At 36.2% G+C, this 16,362-nt stretch overlaps 1 protein-coding gene across 2 annotated transcripts in view; it reads left to right on the top strand.

Moving 5' to 3' along the window:
- The window catches only part of rcn1 (reticulocalbin 1, EF-hand calcium binding domain), a 64,667-nt gene extending 60,720 nt beyond the window's left edge, over positions 1 to 3,947 (top strand). For both annotated transcript variants that reach the window (XM_051923005.1, XM_051923006.1), the window contains exon 7: positions 1,867 to 3,947. In XM_051923005.1, coding sequence (XP_051778965.1) covers positions 1,867 to 1,974 — 108 coding nt within the window. In that variant the 3' untranslated portion in view covers positions 1,975 to 3,947. The remainder of the gene's footprint in view (positions 1 to 1,866) is intronic.
- Positions 3,948 to 16,362: the final 12,415 nt, after the last annotated feature.

Consider the following 16,362-nt stretch of genomic DNA (forward strand, 5'->3'; position numbering starts at 1 on the left):
AGAAGGCTTGTTTTGGCCCCTTTGTTGTAGACAAATTTTAAAAGTTTTAAGGCTTTTGTTTTCACATTTGGACTAGTGCCATATGGACCCTGTTTAATCCACAAAAGCAGGCAAAGTATTTTGTAAAATCTATAAAAAATGATTGCCTTAAAAATACAATTCCTCATGGCAAATAGCGTATATGCCATGATAATAAATATGAAGAATAATTAAATCAGTATAGCTTAATTTTCTTACACATCACTGAGGTGTACACATATAATATACACTACCAGTAACGACACACTGCACGATAACGTGCAGTGAATACACTTGACTTGAGCATTCGTAGTTTTCATTCTCTTTCTCTGTACGTTTAGCATTCGTTTGCTCAGAGGTTGATGCGCTTGCTGCTTGCTGAGCAGCTCTTCTTTTCTCCACCCTAGCAGCCCGCTTTTTTTCTTCTTTCGTCTGCATCTTTTCGCATTAAAACTGATTAAGTCAGTGTTTGTGTTTCACTTACTTACTACGTTTTCCTTAATTTTTCACTTAAGCTGGCACTTAAGTCTTCAATCTGCCTCAAGAATGATTTAACATATGAAGAGGTAGGGGAACTGATGATAAAGGTGGTAGGGATGAGAATGGCACCCGTACATGTGCACCACACGGCTGCCCTGCTGGCTGCTGCCAAGAGTTGATTCTACAATAAACTAAAATAAATATAAAAAGAGGAATAACCTTGGAGGTCAATCATCACCCTGAAAGCGGATAGTAGATGTCATGTAGTATATTTGTACCAAATTTCATGTCAATAGTTCAAGCGGTTTGCGAGCTACAGGTGATTTAAAATCCCGGACAGACAAATGAACAGCCACGGTAGCGTATTGTATAGGAATATATTTGTAGTTTCTTGTTTAAATATTCTTATTAATGTTTATAGGTAAGGGATAACATTAATTTGTCTTATGACTATTTTGTGTCTGTTGCTGTAAAAGAAATCAATAGGTTGGCATCTGTAATTTGAGGAGACACCTGAAATTAAGTGAATCTTAAAAGTTAAGGGGAGTGAGGGGAGAAAAATGCAAAAAAAAGAAGTATTACTTCCATTGAAAGTGATGTGTGTATCTGTGTGCTTTTTCTTTGCTACAGGTTAGAATTTCATTGAGGGTTCAAAACTCCCCAAAGTGTTTTGCTACTGACTTTGTACCTTTGGATTCATTAATTGATAGATATCTATCTCTTGGCAATATAGAATAGTATAGCTTACAGTGTATCTTGTCAACCTATTTTAATAAATGCTATTCGTACTATAACATTGGTAAACATTATTTTCATAAATTGAAATATATACTTTATTTTGCAGTAAAAAGTAATTGTCCTACATGTATGTTCCAGTGTAGGTTTATTCACACATTGCTCCACATTCATGAATATCAGGAGTTTGGCGCATTATTACTAAAGAAAAAGTACAAGAAAAGAAAGCAGGAACTACAACAGCAGAAATCTGCTTTTTTTTTCCCTTCTCAATTTTAGATGAATTGATGTATCCTATCAGATGGCTGCCTGCCTTGTGCCTATTGCTTCTGGGATTGGCCTCAGCCTCAGAGACCATGTACTGTTTTACACAGCACAGAAACAAAATGGCTTATAGTAACATAAAATATTGACTTTCTCTGAAAGCAATCGTTAATAATGTCATAAATCATTTTAGATGTATTTTATCCATTTGACCTGACAACAATATATATATATATATTTAAAGAAATTATCTATATCATACTTCCTTTGAGCTAAATGAAACCTAGTATGTAAAGAAAATTGTTACATTAAGTTTTTTTGATGTGCATGTTTTTTCTTTATTATTTTTTATGTGTTTACTTTTTTTAGGATCAAATATTAAGTAAAGAAGAAATCTTAGAAAAATGGAACATGTTTGTGGGGAGCCAAGCAACAAACTATGGAGAGGATCTCACCAGAAACCACGATGAACTTTAACTCTGGTTTACTTCTGAGTCCCTTTCTTGCCAGAAACTGTATGTGGAGTACAACTAGGCACTTTTCAACAGTATTTTAACTGACTGCACCAGCACAGTGGCAAAAGTTTTTTGTTACCTCAGATTAAGTGGAAAGTGACCTTTAGCTGCTTACATGTAGGTTTGAGCCACGCCAGCATAACTTTTGTGATTGTGTGCTGCAGCCTCTTCTCTTTCTATTTACTAAGCTGCTTTTTTTGTGTCTCTGGAAATATGATATGGATTTCTTTTCCTTAGTCATTTGGAGATTTTATGGGGTTGACATCTTCAAGATAAGACACTTCAATTCAGGTGAATCCATATGCAGTTTTTAGAGTGATGTATAGTAATATGTTTATTAAGCCTTATTTTTTGTAATAAATCTATAATGCAATGCCATTTTTACAATTTATGTACAACTTTGCAATACTTCTGTGCAACATCCAGAGTGGGTTATTGTTGCTTTTAGTATTCCTTTTTTTGTGCTTGATTTCAATGTTTTGTCCCACTGTGTGTTTTCAGTGTTAACTCCATCATCCTTTAATGGAACATTTCTTAACATATGCAGCAAAATGTTTAACGTATATAATGTGAATCTTCAGGAAATTAAATTATCGAAATATGTTTTGAAGCCCAGAGCATGATGTTTCTAGAAACTAGATATTCAGTCCAGTAGGAATATACCACTTTATGACTCGTATTTATTCTTGTTATGTTTCATATATCATATAAAATTCAGAAATTCTGTTGTGACTAAGTATTTACAGTGGCACAAGTCTTCCTCTATATTCACACAAGAAATTCTGTTGTCTGTAAATGGTTTCTTATCACTGACATCAAAATAATTCCACCCAACCCAAGCAATTATAAAGGTTAGAGAATCCTTTGATGGTAAATATTTATATAGAATACACATTCCTAATCAAAAATAAATGTTTTCCATAACATATACAGTATATAACAGTAACTGAGCAAAATTTTTTTTCCTGTCAACTAGTAAAAACCACAAATGTACATTACAGTAACAAACCCATTTAGTAACCTTTTCCTCTTTCTCAATTGCACTAAGGAACAAACGTACTTGGTTTTTCCACACTATAGAAATGCATAAAAGAACTAATCCTGGATAGGTAATCCATTCTGTAGCTCCAGATACTTTTGTATTGTTGAGATGTGGTCAAAAAGTGGAAGATAACTTTGAAAAAGAAAAAATCTTAGAGGGTTGTGAAGGTTAGAAAATTTCCATACAATATATAGCTTTGTAGAACTCAAAAGTAAAGTCTGCCAACACCAGCACTATAGTATGTTCATAAATTGCACAGTATAAAATACAATAAAATGCTAATATAGTGAAACTAAAAATTGTGATGAGAATGGTCAACTTGTATTTTTTAAAATTTCTTTAGAGCTATGATTCTTAGAACATATGATGACCCTTAGTGTAAATATGGTTTGCTTCTTACTAAAGGCAACATTTTAAAATTTGTATAATTGATTCATGTGTTTTATTAATGCACGTGTAAAATAACTAAGTGTATATAATGTTGACTTTAATTGGCTTAGTGAGTGTCTTAAGTTTGTTTATAATTGTCCAGCGTTCTGTTGCCTGTTTCTTTACCATCCCTCACCCAAAAGTCACCCAAAATTATCTGAGGAGCACAGAATGTCTTCCAGTTTGAGAATTGTGATTGGTTGGTATGTTGCTTGTTTAACTTCGTACAGTAAAATCATGTATCATTTGTTAAGCTTTTTTTTTTTTTTTTTTGCTTTTAAGGCAAAGTACACTACACTGTTTTATCATATTGCAAGAAGCATGTGATCCATGTAATGTCAAGACTAATGTTTGCTATCATATTGTACTTGTGTTATTGAGTTTTACATCAGTTTGTAAATGAATCATTTTTTGTAGTTCCCACTTACCTTTTTATAAATTGACTGATATTTTGTCATCCTAAATGTGTTTTTCAGTTTCTTTTAATTAGCAAAATGTTTTTTTCATATTTTTTCTATAATGATTTTGAGATTGGAATACAGTACATTTTAATCTACAGACCACATGCTATGTCTTAGTTAAAAACTATACTGTAGCTTAATGTAGTAATACTGTACATTTAAGATATAATTATATGTCCACTCATGTTTTCAGTAATTACAGTGACCCTCAGATAACTTAGATAGTAAGCCATTATATCTCCACTGGTGTTTTCAGCATGAAATGTGTCACATTTGATAACTTGAATAGTAAGCCATGAGGATACTTGTCCAGTTTTAAATTACGACACAAGATAAAGGGCTCATGCAGTTAGGTTGAGCCCATATAGCGAATCCACTACAGATTTAACAAAGTGCAATGATAGGATAACTAATGTCAGTTGATGATGATAACCATAGCAATGCGTCTTAATACGGAATGTTGTAGCAAAGGATATGCATGCTGTGCTGTTCATATCAGATACTAGGACTGGAGTGTGTACAAACCATTGCACTTGTTTGAGTTTATTATTGTGCAGGGTATAATCTGGATGGGTTACCTCAACCGCATACTTGGGTTTTTTGACCCGTCATGATTTAATGGGGCAGCACTGGTAAGCCGATTGTACTTGGCACTAACTGAGGGTGTGTTTACAATGGACAATCCCCTACTCTAGTATATTTGCCTGTTTTGTTATTTTGTCACACCCACAGGATATGAAAGTCTATTTTTTCCATTTTTCATGTTTTTCTGGATACTGTAGTTTCCTCTAACATCCCAAAGACATGCAGGTTAGGTTGGTAAGCAACTCAAAACTCTATGCATGTGTGTCCAAAATTATGCTGTGTGATGGACTTGCTCTTCCTCATAAGGTGGGGTGCTGCTTTGTTTTGGAAGCTACTGGGGAAAAAACAAACTCCAGCATTTGTCTTATTTAAAAAAAAGTGTTTGCACGATTAGACAAGAAAGAGTTACCGTGCCTCATCTAGAGAAGGAAAAGTTAAATAGTCATATTTCCACATACTATTCTCATACAGTATGTGCTATATCAGTCCATGATCATAGAAGATTAGACGGCAGCCCGGGCAGCATCAGTCACAAAGCAGGAACCAATACTGAATGGGAAGTTTGTCCTTTGCGGAACAAGTCCCCCAGGACCACCTACACCACACACATACCACTTCTCACCCACACTTGATCTCACAAAAGCACCAATTTAGGATCACCAATTTACCTAACATGAGCCTTGTGTACAGTTAAGTAAATGTGAGATTACTGCTGAGGTAAATTAAATCACCTGAATAAAAAACAGAGACTTGTACACAGCTTTGTAAGTAAATAAACACAAAATAGTAAATTTGAACAAGCAAGACATTTTAATTGTTTGTAATCTGTATTACGTAACTGTTATTAACACAGTGCCACTAGGCTGTACCCCAAGCAAAGTCAAGTGTGCGAATTTCCATTTTTTTTATCTGATCTGTGGATTAATAAATGTAGTACTAATACTGTATATAAAATATTTATTAATAATAATAAAATATAAAACATGTTGAAGGTGGTGACAAGCTAGCAAGAATTTGTAAAGACATACCCAAGTAAACACCGGGCAGGGGGATGTCTCAGAAAAGTTTTTCAAGAAGGAGAGGGAGCCACACAGGTACCAGGAGATATCATTTATATGATGTTGTTGGAGCAGGGAGGCAATTAGGGAGCATAAAACTCTGCATGCTCTGAGTGTTCATTAGGCAGGCCAAGTGAGAGGAGCAGCTTGTGTAAATAGATTCAGTGTTTCAGCCTTGAATTTAGAGGACATATTTGGTAGAAGTCATGCATAGAATTATACATTCCTTCTAATAGAATGTGTAGCATGGAGACTGTTTGGAACTTGTGTACATTTAAGGACAACTAGAGACTTAGTGGTATGTGGACACCAAGAGCCATTAGGGAGATTTTAGTCTGGTGCCCTGAGGTCAAAAGTGGGCTCACTGATCCAAGAAGTGTAGTCATACTGCAAAACAGAGAATTAAGAAATAAATTTAAAATTTCTCTAATATATTAAAATGTATGTCTCCATATGCATTCTCTGTGTGTATTTTATATATATATATATATATATATATATATATATTAATATAGAGTGACGGATGGCTGGGACACCTATGTCATGGAAAGACCGGGGGAGAGGACATGTTTATGGCAATACAACAACAACATTTATTTATATAGCATTTTCATACAAATAATGTAGCTCAAAGTGCTTTACACGATGAAGAAAGAGAAAAAAGACAAAGTAAGAATTAAAATAAGAGAACACTAATTAACATAGAATAAAAGTAAAGTCTGATTGCCAGGGAGGACAGAAAAAACAAAAAAAACTCCAGAAGGCTGGAGAAAAAATAAAATCTGCAGGGGTTCCAAGGCCACGAGACCACCCAGCTCCCTCTAGGCATTGTACCTAACATAAATGACCTCAATCAGTCCTCATTGTATTCAGGGTTCTCATGGGAGAATTTGATGATGACGGTCATGTGGACTTCTGGCCTTTAATCCATCAATGTAGGAACATCACGGTGCTTTGAATAATGATAATTAATTGAATATACAGAGCATCAGGATTAAACTAAGATGAAGGAATGAGAAAGCCATTTTAAAGTAATATGTTTTCAGCAGTGTTTTAAAGTGCTCCACTTTATTAGCCTGGCGAATTCCTATTGGTAAGCTTTTCCAGATTTTAGGTGCATAACAGCAGAAGGCCGCCTCACCACTTCTTTTAAGTTTAGCTCTTAGAATTCTAAGCAGACACTTGTTTGAAAATCTATGGTTACAATTTGGAATATAAGATGTCAGACCTTCCGATATATAAGATGGAGCGAGATTATTTAAGGCTTTGTAAACCATAAGCAGGATTTTAAAGTCAATTCTAAATGACACAGGTAACCAATGTAGTGACATCAAAACAGGGGTGATGTGCTCAGATTTTCTTTTCCTAGTTAAGATTCTAGCAGCTGCATTCTGCACTCGTTGCAATCAATTGATGTCTTTTTTGGGTAGTCCTGAGAGGAATAATCTAGTCAGTAATCTAGTCAACTGAAAACAAAAGCGTGAACTAATTTCTCAGCATCTAGCAATGATATAAGAGGTCTAACTTTTGCAATATTTCTTAAGTGAAAAAATGCTGTCCTAGTGATCTGATTAATATGCGATTTAAAATTTAGATTACATCAACAGTTACCCCTAAGCTTTTTACCTCCATCTTGACTTTTAATTCTAATGCATCAAGTTTATTTCTAATAACTTCATTATATTCATTATTGCCAATCACAAAAATTTCTGTTTTGGCCCAGAACACAAGAGGGATACCCCCAAGATTGCATTGGGGCCAGACGCACAGGAGCTTGGTAGCTCACCCCTGCTGGGGCCCATGGCCACCACCAGTGGGTGCCTGGACAGTTCCGGAGCCCTGGACTACAGCACTTCCGCCACACCCAGAAGTACTGACAGAAGAGGATCTGGGTGCACCTGGAGCATTTCCGGGAACACTATAAAGGAGGCCACCTCACTCAATTCAAGGAGCCAGAGTATATATATATATATATATATATATATATATATATATATATATATATATAGTGTGTGTGTGTGTTTTACTACTTACCCACACAAATACAGTAGATTGATTTTTGGATTCACTTTTTCAAAAAGTGACAAATCTTCTCTTGAGTATACAAAATTAACTTTACTATTATACAGTTTGTTAGCACTGTAAGCCATTTATACGCAGTCTACTAGTCAAAGTCCCATTTTACTCACAGCATGCACTCCTGCAGGGGGAGAGTGGGGGGTGAATTAAGAAAAAAAAGAGAGATTTCCAATGCAAGATACATCAAGAGTTATGAAAATCTAGGTCAGGCTGCATAATGATTTTCTTTTTTTAAAGTGCCTGGGGAGTTCCATTAGTTTCTCTAAAGCTGCGTCCACAAACTCTTGTGTTGAAGTGCGGCACCAGTTGTGCAGGAATAGCTCTTAGAAAATTCTACAATGTTGCTATCTGAAAAGTGACCTTGATTGAGAAGACTCTTAAAGGAAGGGAACCAAGCGAGATGAGGGTGAAGGCTTAAATACAGGTACTCCTCCGTAAACACTTGAATAACTTTTTTTTTTTCTTTGCCATCATTATTATTATTTGGATGATGCCTTTTATCCAAGGTGACTTGCAACATTTATGATGCAATTGTTTAAGTTTCTTTTTTCCACTTGGAGCACAGACAGGTGAAGTAACTAGCTTCTGGTCACACAGTGTAAGTAGTGGGATTTGAACCCACAACCTCAGGGTTTGAAGTCTAAAGCCTTAACCACTACAACAAGAACAATAAGAATGTGAACCATGATGGCAAATGGAAGGCATTTCTGGTTTGTGAAAGGTGCAGTTTTTTTTCCTGTTAATCTGAAATCTCCATCAAAGAAGAAAGACTTTTTTTTCTTGTGGTAAACCCACCATTCCAAACTGTAAGGCATTTATAATTAGGATGAGCAATATTTACACTCCTCCACCAGTATAAACACCAATAGTCGATATGCTTTGTTGCCACGCTTAACAATTGGTTGTCATCTTTAATAACATCCTTTAAATAAGACGTTGCATTTTCATAAATATAAGTGGCAAATTTTTTGAGGAGTTTACCTCGCCGCCTTTTCACGCTCGACAAATTGAATTACTTTGATAAGTGCAAGTCATTCAAGGAAATGGAAGAAAACAGATAAACACGCTTTACCGCAGAGCTGAACACCTGAGTGCAGCAGTACTCCACCATTAGCAGACCAAATGCTTGATTCAAAATAGACCCTCAAAGCAATTACTTATAATTTGTGAAGTTAAATGGGTTTACTTAGAATTCAAAAAATTAAATAAGTTTAAAACATTTGCAAGCCAAAAAAAAAACTTTTTTTTTTCTTCTGCCTGAGATTGGAGTTGTTGAAGGAAGCCTTCGTAATTTTGTGCTGCCTAAAGTTTCTCCATTCATTGGGTGACAGGGTCGCAGAATACGTTAGGCTTATAAAGTGTTCTCCCACCCCAGATGAATTCTACTGGCAACAACATTTGCTCTCTAAACAGCCTTTTCAAAGGAAAGTAGCTAAAGGTTAAGAACTTCCGCCTAATTTAACACAGCTAGAGCTTTTACTAAATTTGGAAACCTAAGCAGAATAAGAAATGCACATTAAGGGAGGCTCGATAAGAGAGCTGCAGGAATTGAAGTGCTTTTGAAATATATACACATTTAAACATGTCGGAGAACCCAAAATAAACACCATTGACATTGCCGTCTCATAGTCATGAAGCTGTCAGTCATCCTAGCTGTTCACTAAGTGTCAACCTCTAATTGTTTCTAAGCTTATCCTAAATTGTCGGTAATTGGTCAGTCCTGTCCCCACATTTTACAGCCTCCCTGACCAGCATTTATATGGTAATTGAGAGTGCACCATCTAATTAGAATATACAGTGCTGTATTTAGTATATGTGGAAATTACAAGAATTCTTACCGTTGTACAGAGAGATCATTTAATTGGAAGACAAGTTGACATGCAAACACTAGTGACACACAGCATTACAGGCAGCAGTCGGAATAAACTGGCAAAGGTCACCATTGAAAAAAGAACAATAGAAATTCATTTTGTTCTCAGGCAGTAATAAATGAAGTGGCCAAAAAAATGCCTCTAAAGAAGTATTTCTTTACTGTTTTACAATACTGTATTTTTTTCAATGCTTAATCAACGTGGTGTGATGCCTTGTCTTGATTTTTCTTTAATTATAAACAAGAAACTTTGCTGGAAATGATTTTATTATCCCTATGATAGGTGACTGGATCCTTCAAGATGGGGTTGTGTGTTTTGCCTAGGGAAAAATGAATGGAAAAACTTGGGTTCGGAGAATGGATTCACAGTTAAGTATTTAGTAAAGAGAATGTAAGCTTACAATAAAGATGTGCTTGTTGAATGCTTTTTGGAATAAGTAAACATTTTTGCCTTAATCTAATCATCCATATATGCTTGCCAGCCTGACCTGACTTTGTTTTTGTCTTGAGCCTGATGTTGAGTCCAAATAAATGGATTCATAAAACACATGAACAAATATGTGACTTTTATATTGTAACTAAAAAAAAGTAAGTTTTCAATGACACTGAACACTCTTTGCAATGCCATCTATCCATTCTGTTCTTGGTCACAGCAGGTGCGAGCCCACGCCTGGACAGTGTGCAATCGCCAATAGGGTCTAATTCAGCATAATTAATTACCTTAAAACATAAATCTTTAAGGTAGGGGCACAACTAGAATGCCTGGAGAGAGTAAGAAAATGCTAACCAGACAGATTTAAACCCACAAATGTAGAGCACTAAAAAAAAAATGTATAAAAAATTGTTTTACATCATGTCATGTCCAGGGCTTTGTCTTGTACATGTGGCTCCAGTAGTGGAAAAAGCCATTTCAGAAAATGGACAGATGGATGAAAACAACATATCTTTCCCTAAAGCATAAAGAGTACATAGTATGGGTTCTGTCATGCCTTTAAAGTATCAGACTGAACTTGTTTTATCTGTAGTGCTAATCAGTTTCTATTTATTCCCACCAATAGTTAGTTATTAATATTACAATAACACTTTCACATGTGTGTTAAAAAACTAAAAAATGCTTCCACTCACAGCACTGGGCACAAAGCTGAAAATGTTAGAGATATCAGTTCATTACCAGGCACAACTGTTGCTATGTGCCTTTAGGATGCAAGAGAAAGGCAGAGTACCCAAGGGAAATGTGCACAACTCTGTATAAACAGTGACCCAGACGTGACTTGAACCCAAGTCCCTGGAGCTGTGAAGCAGAAGCGGCAGCCACACTTCCATCATGTCAGTTAATCAGCCTCACCTGAAAGATCTTACCAAGAGCCACACAAGGGCTGAGCTGCTTCAAACCTGGAGGGTTCAAATTCGGCAAATCATTGTCCCTACTAGACAGGCCTGCATTCATTTCTGAAGTAGATAAAAACTTAAGGGTCTTCTACCACCAATGATCACAAAAACCTGGTGACTGCAGCCTCTAGTTTCTAGTGAATTGCTGCTGGTTAGTTAGCCCATATAACAATGACATCCTTGACCTTCTGCTGGAGACTTTATACTCCCAAAAAAGAAGGCAGAGGATCCAGCATTATTTATGCCTGCCTCAAACATTGCAGCTGCAATGCATTAGGCTGCATGTATTTATCGGTGCATTTAAACAATTTGTGTGCCTCAGCGATATGCTTGTTCGTGAAGTTCTAATTTAGGACTTGTTGACCTTTGCCTCTTGTTTTTTTCACTTTCTTTTGTGGCTATTAGTGTTACTCTATTTTTGTTCTTACTTCTATCTGAATAACGGTGTTTGATTCAGCTGTACCACACACAGAGCAAAGTTGGAACACTTAGTTTTTTATTCATTATTTTTGCCATTATTTCGGTGAAGTCTTTTCATTGCCCTTCTGTGTTAATTTGCCATGTGTTCTGCCGTTTGAAATCTTTTGTCGATATGATGCTGTGTAGTTGCTAGGCACATGATGCATGTTCTCTGCTGCATGTGACATCAGCATTATAAAAGATTGTAAAATGGTATAAAAAGATTAAGCCTTATCTGTCTCTTCTAGTCTTGCAGAGGCTGACGTATGATGCATACTGTATGTCTGGAAACAGCCATCCGTGAATTTGGCCTAAATGTGGGTGGAAACAATTAGTTGGCTTACTGAGTGTCACATTTCTAAACCAATCCTGTGCCTCTTGAAGGCGGTGCTCAAAGTTGGGAATGGTGATTTAAACAGTGTACAGCAGTGCTGCCCAAACTCGGTCCTGGGGACCCACTGTGGCTGCAGGGTTTTGTTCCAACCAGCTTCTGTTTTTAATTGGACTCCTGGGCTAATTAAGTGAACTGATATTTCCCAAGTTGTGCATTTTGTGAACAATAGAAATTACAAAACTAAGTTTGGTTAAAATATATATATATATATATATATATATATATATATATATATATATATAATATAATATATATCAAGCAGTTATATCTGCGGTGGGTTGGCGCCCTGCCCGGGATTGGTTCCTGCCTTGTGCCATGTGTTGGCTGGGATTGGCTCCAGCAGACCCCCATGACCCTGTGTTCGGATTCAGCAGTTTGGAAAATGGATGGATGGAAGCAGTTATATGGGAATAATGTATTTTTTTCTTTTTAACAATATTTTTGTCTTGATTTTCATTCTACTTTTCTAGGTGCTCTAATTGTTTAATTAATCTGTTATTTACTAATTAGTTGGTCTGACGCTAAAGTAGTTGCAGCTTTTGATTATTCAGTGTTGTTGGCCAGTGTGTCTGCTCTGCTCATTTTTAATTGTCATTAATAAGATACAACGAAGGGGGAAATCTGCACTGAGAAAGGGCAAAATATAATGAAGTCCACAAAGGAGATTTAAGCATTTAAATCTATAGCAAAAGCAGAAATATTTCTAAATGTCTTATAAATGTAAAAATCATGCAGCTGTGCTTTTCTGAATGTAAAACACGAGAAAAAATACCAGTTAATTAAATGAGATCAGTGCCATCAGTTGTCACTGATTATGAACCTGGTTAGAACAAAAACCTGCAGCCACAGTGGGTCTCCAGGACCGAGTTTGGGAAGCACTGGTGTAGAGCAATGGTGTTCTTGTTAACCCGGCCCAACCAACGGCAAACCAGTACTAACGATGGATAAACACTCTATGTCTGAGACGTCTCCAAAAAAAAACTGTCAATCACATAAATGTGTGTTGTGTGTGCAGAAAATACATTGCAAGAGTTTAAAATAAACCACCTATTGCAAACCATTCTGTTAAATCAGATTATACCTTGGCATACAAACACATCACTGGGCTAAGTCGTAAAAGTTAATAATGCATTGCCACTGGCTGCGTGTAGTTAATGTCGCTTTAAGTTACGACGTCAAAGTTGCACTTAGTGTGAGGTTTAAAGAATTGTCAGCTGGGGGGGAGGTTGATTTGTTTTGAACCTAGCTTTGTTAAACTTAACTTGCTTGTATGGAATGTTATTTGATTTTAATAAAATTAAAAAAACGTTTTAAGAAAAAAAATTTTTTTAAATTGTCAACTAATTTTTGCAAAGCGATGAACTATAAAATATACATTTGAATTAAATGTTATGCTGTCACACCCATTTTACTGATCTCCTGTTAAATGTGTTGATAACGAAGAGCCACAGGAGATGCAGATGTTGGTACTCAATACACTTGAAACACTGACACTGACCATTCCAGTAGAACCATGGATGAGGCTGTGCAGCATAAACCTTCTGACTGCATGTCTAAACTAATAACTAAAGTAAGTTAACGTTTACTAAAGTAAATTACTGTTTAATTGTAAATATTAAACACGCCACACCAGATTATAGTCAGGATGTTAACACATAGCATACAGTATTTTCAGAACATAATATTCTCTAAAATCTATTTGCTATTATTATGCCATGTAAACGTCACAGTAAAACTGTTTGTTTGTTGCAGTCACTGGCAGCCTGTCACTGTAGGCAACATGTGGGTTTTTTTTCCGCCATTGAATACTGCCAGGCATAATGGGTAAACCAATAATGGTACTGGTCCACAAACTGGTTGTTGCAGACACCCATTTTCAGCAAAGGTACGAGCTGAGTGTCATTTTTTTACTCATAAAATTCCTGCATTTCACTAATAATGAGGATGACCATGATGAAGCCAATAAAAAACAGCATTGGAACTGTACAAACTGTGGAATGTGTATCAAGCAATCATGAAAAATATGCAGAAGGTGTATGTTGTGTGACATAAGTATTCATAAAAGTTTTATGCATTTCAACGGAAGGCTATCATGAGTCCATCACATCCAAAAAAGCATTATCTGGTAATAAGTTCTACATGCTATGCAAAGGAACCTCAGAATATTACAAAAAATATTTTGATATCTGCTTGAACAGTGCCTTGTTACATTGGTGATTGTTTCAAAACACACCACACAAAGCCTCTTCTATATAAAGGTCTACGCGTGGAAGTGTATGTATCTGTCTATCCGGCCCAGAAGTGCGAAGCTACAGCATGAAGCTCAAAGAGCCGGCAAGGCGGCACCAAGTTAACGAGCCGGAAGAAGAAAGAAGTACGAGGCTACAGCAGGAAGCTGAAAGAAAGCGACTCCCATCGCCAAAGTGAGTCCACCAAGGAAAGACAAACTCAGCCGCTAATGCATAAGTGAGTCGAGCACGTCGGCAAAACAAAACCGCCGACCCTGCATTTCAATTTTTTTCTGACAACTTCATTAGTTACTAGGAGCCTCGGCTTTTTACAGCATGGGCTTACACAGCTAGTGCATGCTAAATCTGTATCAGTACAGCGGTGAACATGAGACATACCTTTCCGTGGTGTCTTGGTATTTACATGTTTCTGTTACATAAAACATTTTTTGTTGTTAGTAAAAAAAAAAAAAAAAATGTTTCTGGTCTCATTTTTCCAGGGTAACACTAAGCAGGCTACAGTGCATGTAAACACACACATAGACAGCAGGAACCCAAATGGCTGTCCCATTTCCCTTTAGTGGTGTCAGCCATAAAATAGCTGTTTGAATGGTTTTTTAGTACTTTTGCTTTCTTTCCATTTTTATCTTGCTGACTATCTCCTGCCTTCTGTGGCTTGTGCTGTTACATTGTCTTGTGGTAAATGTTTTAGTTGTGCATGTTATGAGGCATTGGTCTGTCTGCTTGCATTTTGAAGGAAGTTACAGCAAGCATTTTTCAGAAATGTAAGAAAATGCTCTTTTTTTTTTTTTGTTAATTTTTATAGGCCTACCAACAACTTCAAGATTTTTTTCCAACTATTTCACAGTGCTACAATAAAAAACCACAGAGTTAAGGAAATAGTTTGTGCTGTTTATTTGACAAGTTTAGTCATCCGTTTTTGCTATCGATTATGGCAAATGTCCTACAAGCCCAAATACTAAGTCTAAAAAGAATAAACTTTTAAAAAGTTTTCTTTTAAAAAGATTTCTTACAGTGACACCCACAAGAACTTACAAGTAATTTCAGGTTTGGGAGACAAATTAAGTTAGTTGCTATGCAAAAAAAGAGGATAAATTGAAAATAATGGGACAAACAGTTATGAAGATGGAACCAAAATTCAAACCAAAATCAAAACAAAAAAATAATTTACTCACAACATATTAGACATTCTAAAGCATAAAGAGAAACATCCTGAAAATGCCTTCAAGTGATTTGAAAAGATCACATAGGTTAAAGCTTACTTGTTGCATACTAAGTCCTTAAATATGGAAACATTTGCACAACTATCATTGATTGTCATGCACCGACTTACGGCTTCATTTGGGTCTGGCCATGTGGCCATATGTCAAATTAGCCTTACATTGGTCACAAAGAGTGCAGATCATTGCAACTGACCTTCTCTAGGTCTGGTGTGGGCCACCATTATACATACTTTAACAGCTGGTATGGAGTAGTACAAACCAATATTTGAGCCTAGCTGGCTGCACACCATATTGTGTAAGGAAAAGTGGTGTGGGCCTAATGTATAGGAATTAGCCATGTGGAGCAGCACTGATAAAAACAAACCTTAAAGGGCCTTCCAAGACTCCGAAAACATATGAGATCCTGTAAAATAATAACAATAATGAACAATGTATTACTATTTATAAGACTTCTTATCTTCTTTAAGAAAGGTTTGCACTTTTTTTCTTTTTCACAGATCGGATTGAAAAAAAGACATGCCAGCTGCATGAAGCATGACTTCAAAAAATGTATAGACGATCAGTGCCCCGAGAACTGGAACAAAGTGCATTTTGTTTTACTTATTGCTAGTTTGTGACCTTTTGTTGCTTGCAACATCAGTGCAGGAAAACAGCTGTGCAACTCCACCATTGCTTCTTGCAGTGCTTCTATGCAGAGCGTATCATCCAGTGGGGGTTGTTACCCTTTTGTTTACATATGGCCTTCAACTGTAAGTATGACTGGCCTCAACTTGCTTGGCAATAAATCACCGCTTGACTGTATTGATGAATGTGGGCAGAAATTGAGATGCTGGTGTCTATGAACCGTAGAAGCAGCGAAGCAGCATCTGCTGTGGACATGTCACTGTAATGTGACATATAAAATCTACAGAGAGTAACAGGAAAGAGTCATCTAAAAAGGGGTATGCAAACCAAAATCATAGATCCTTACTGTGAAAGAGTACACACAGTGCTTTGACTTCATTGTTTAAGCATTTTTCATGTTAATTTTTGAATTTTTTTTTTCTTTGGTGCCTTTAAATTGTGTGTGTAAATAATTTTATGGTGTTCTTCTGTGCTCATTGGAATCTTGA

Source organism: Erpetoichthys calabaricus, chromosome 2, assembly GCF_900747795.2.
Source record: "Erpetoichthys calabaricus chromosome 2, fErpCal1.3, whole genome shotgun sequence".
Classification (NCBI taxonomy): domain Eukaryota; kingdom Metazoa; phylum Chordata; class Cladistia; order Polypteriformes; family Polypteridae; genus Erpetoichthys; species Erpetoichthys calabaricus.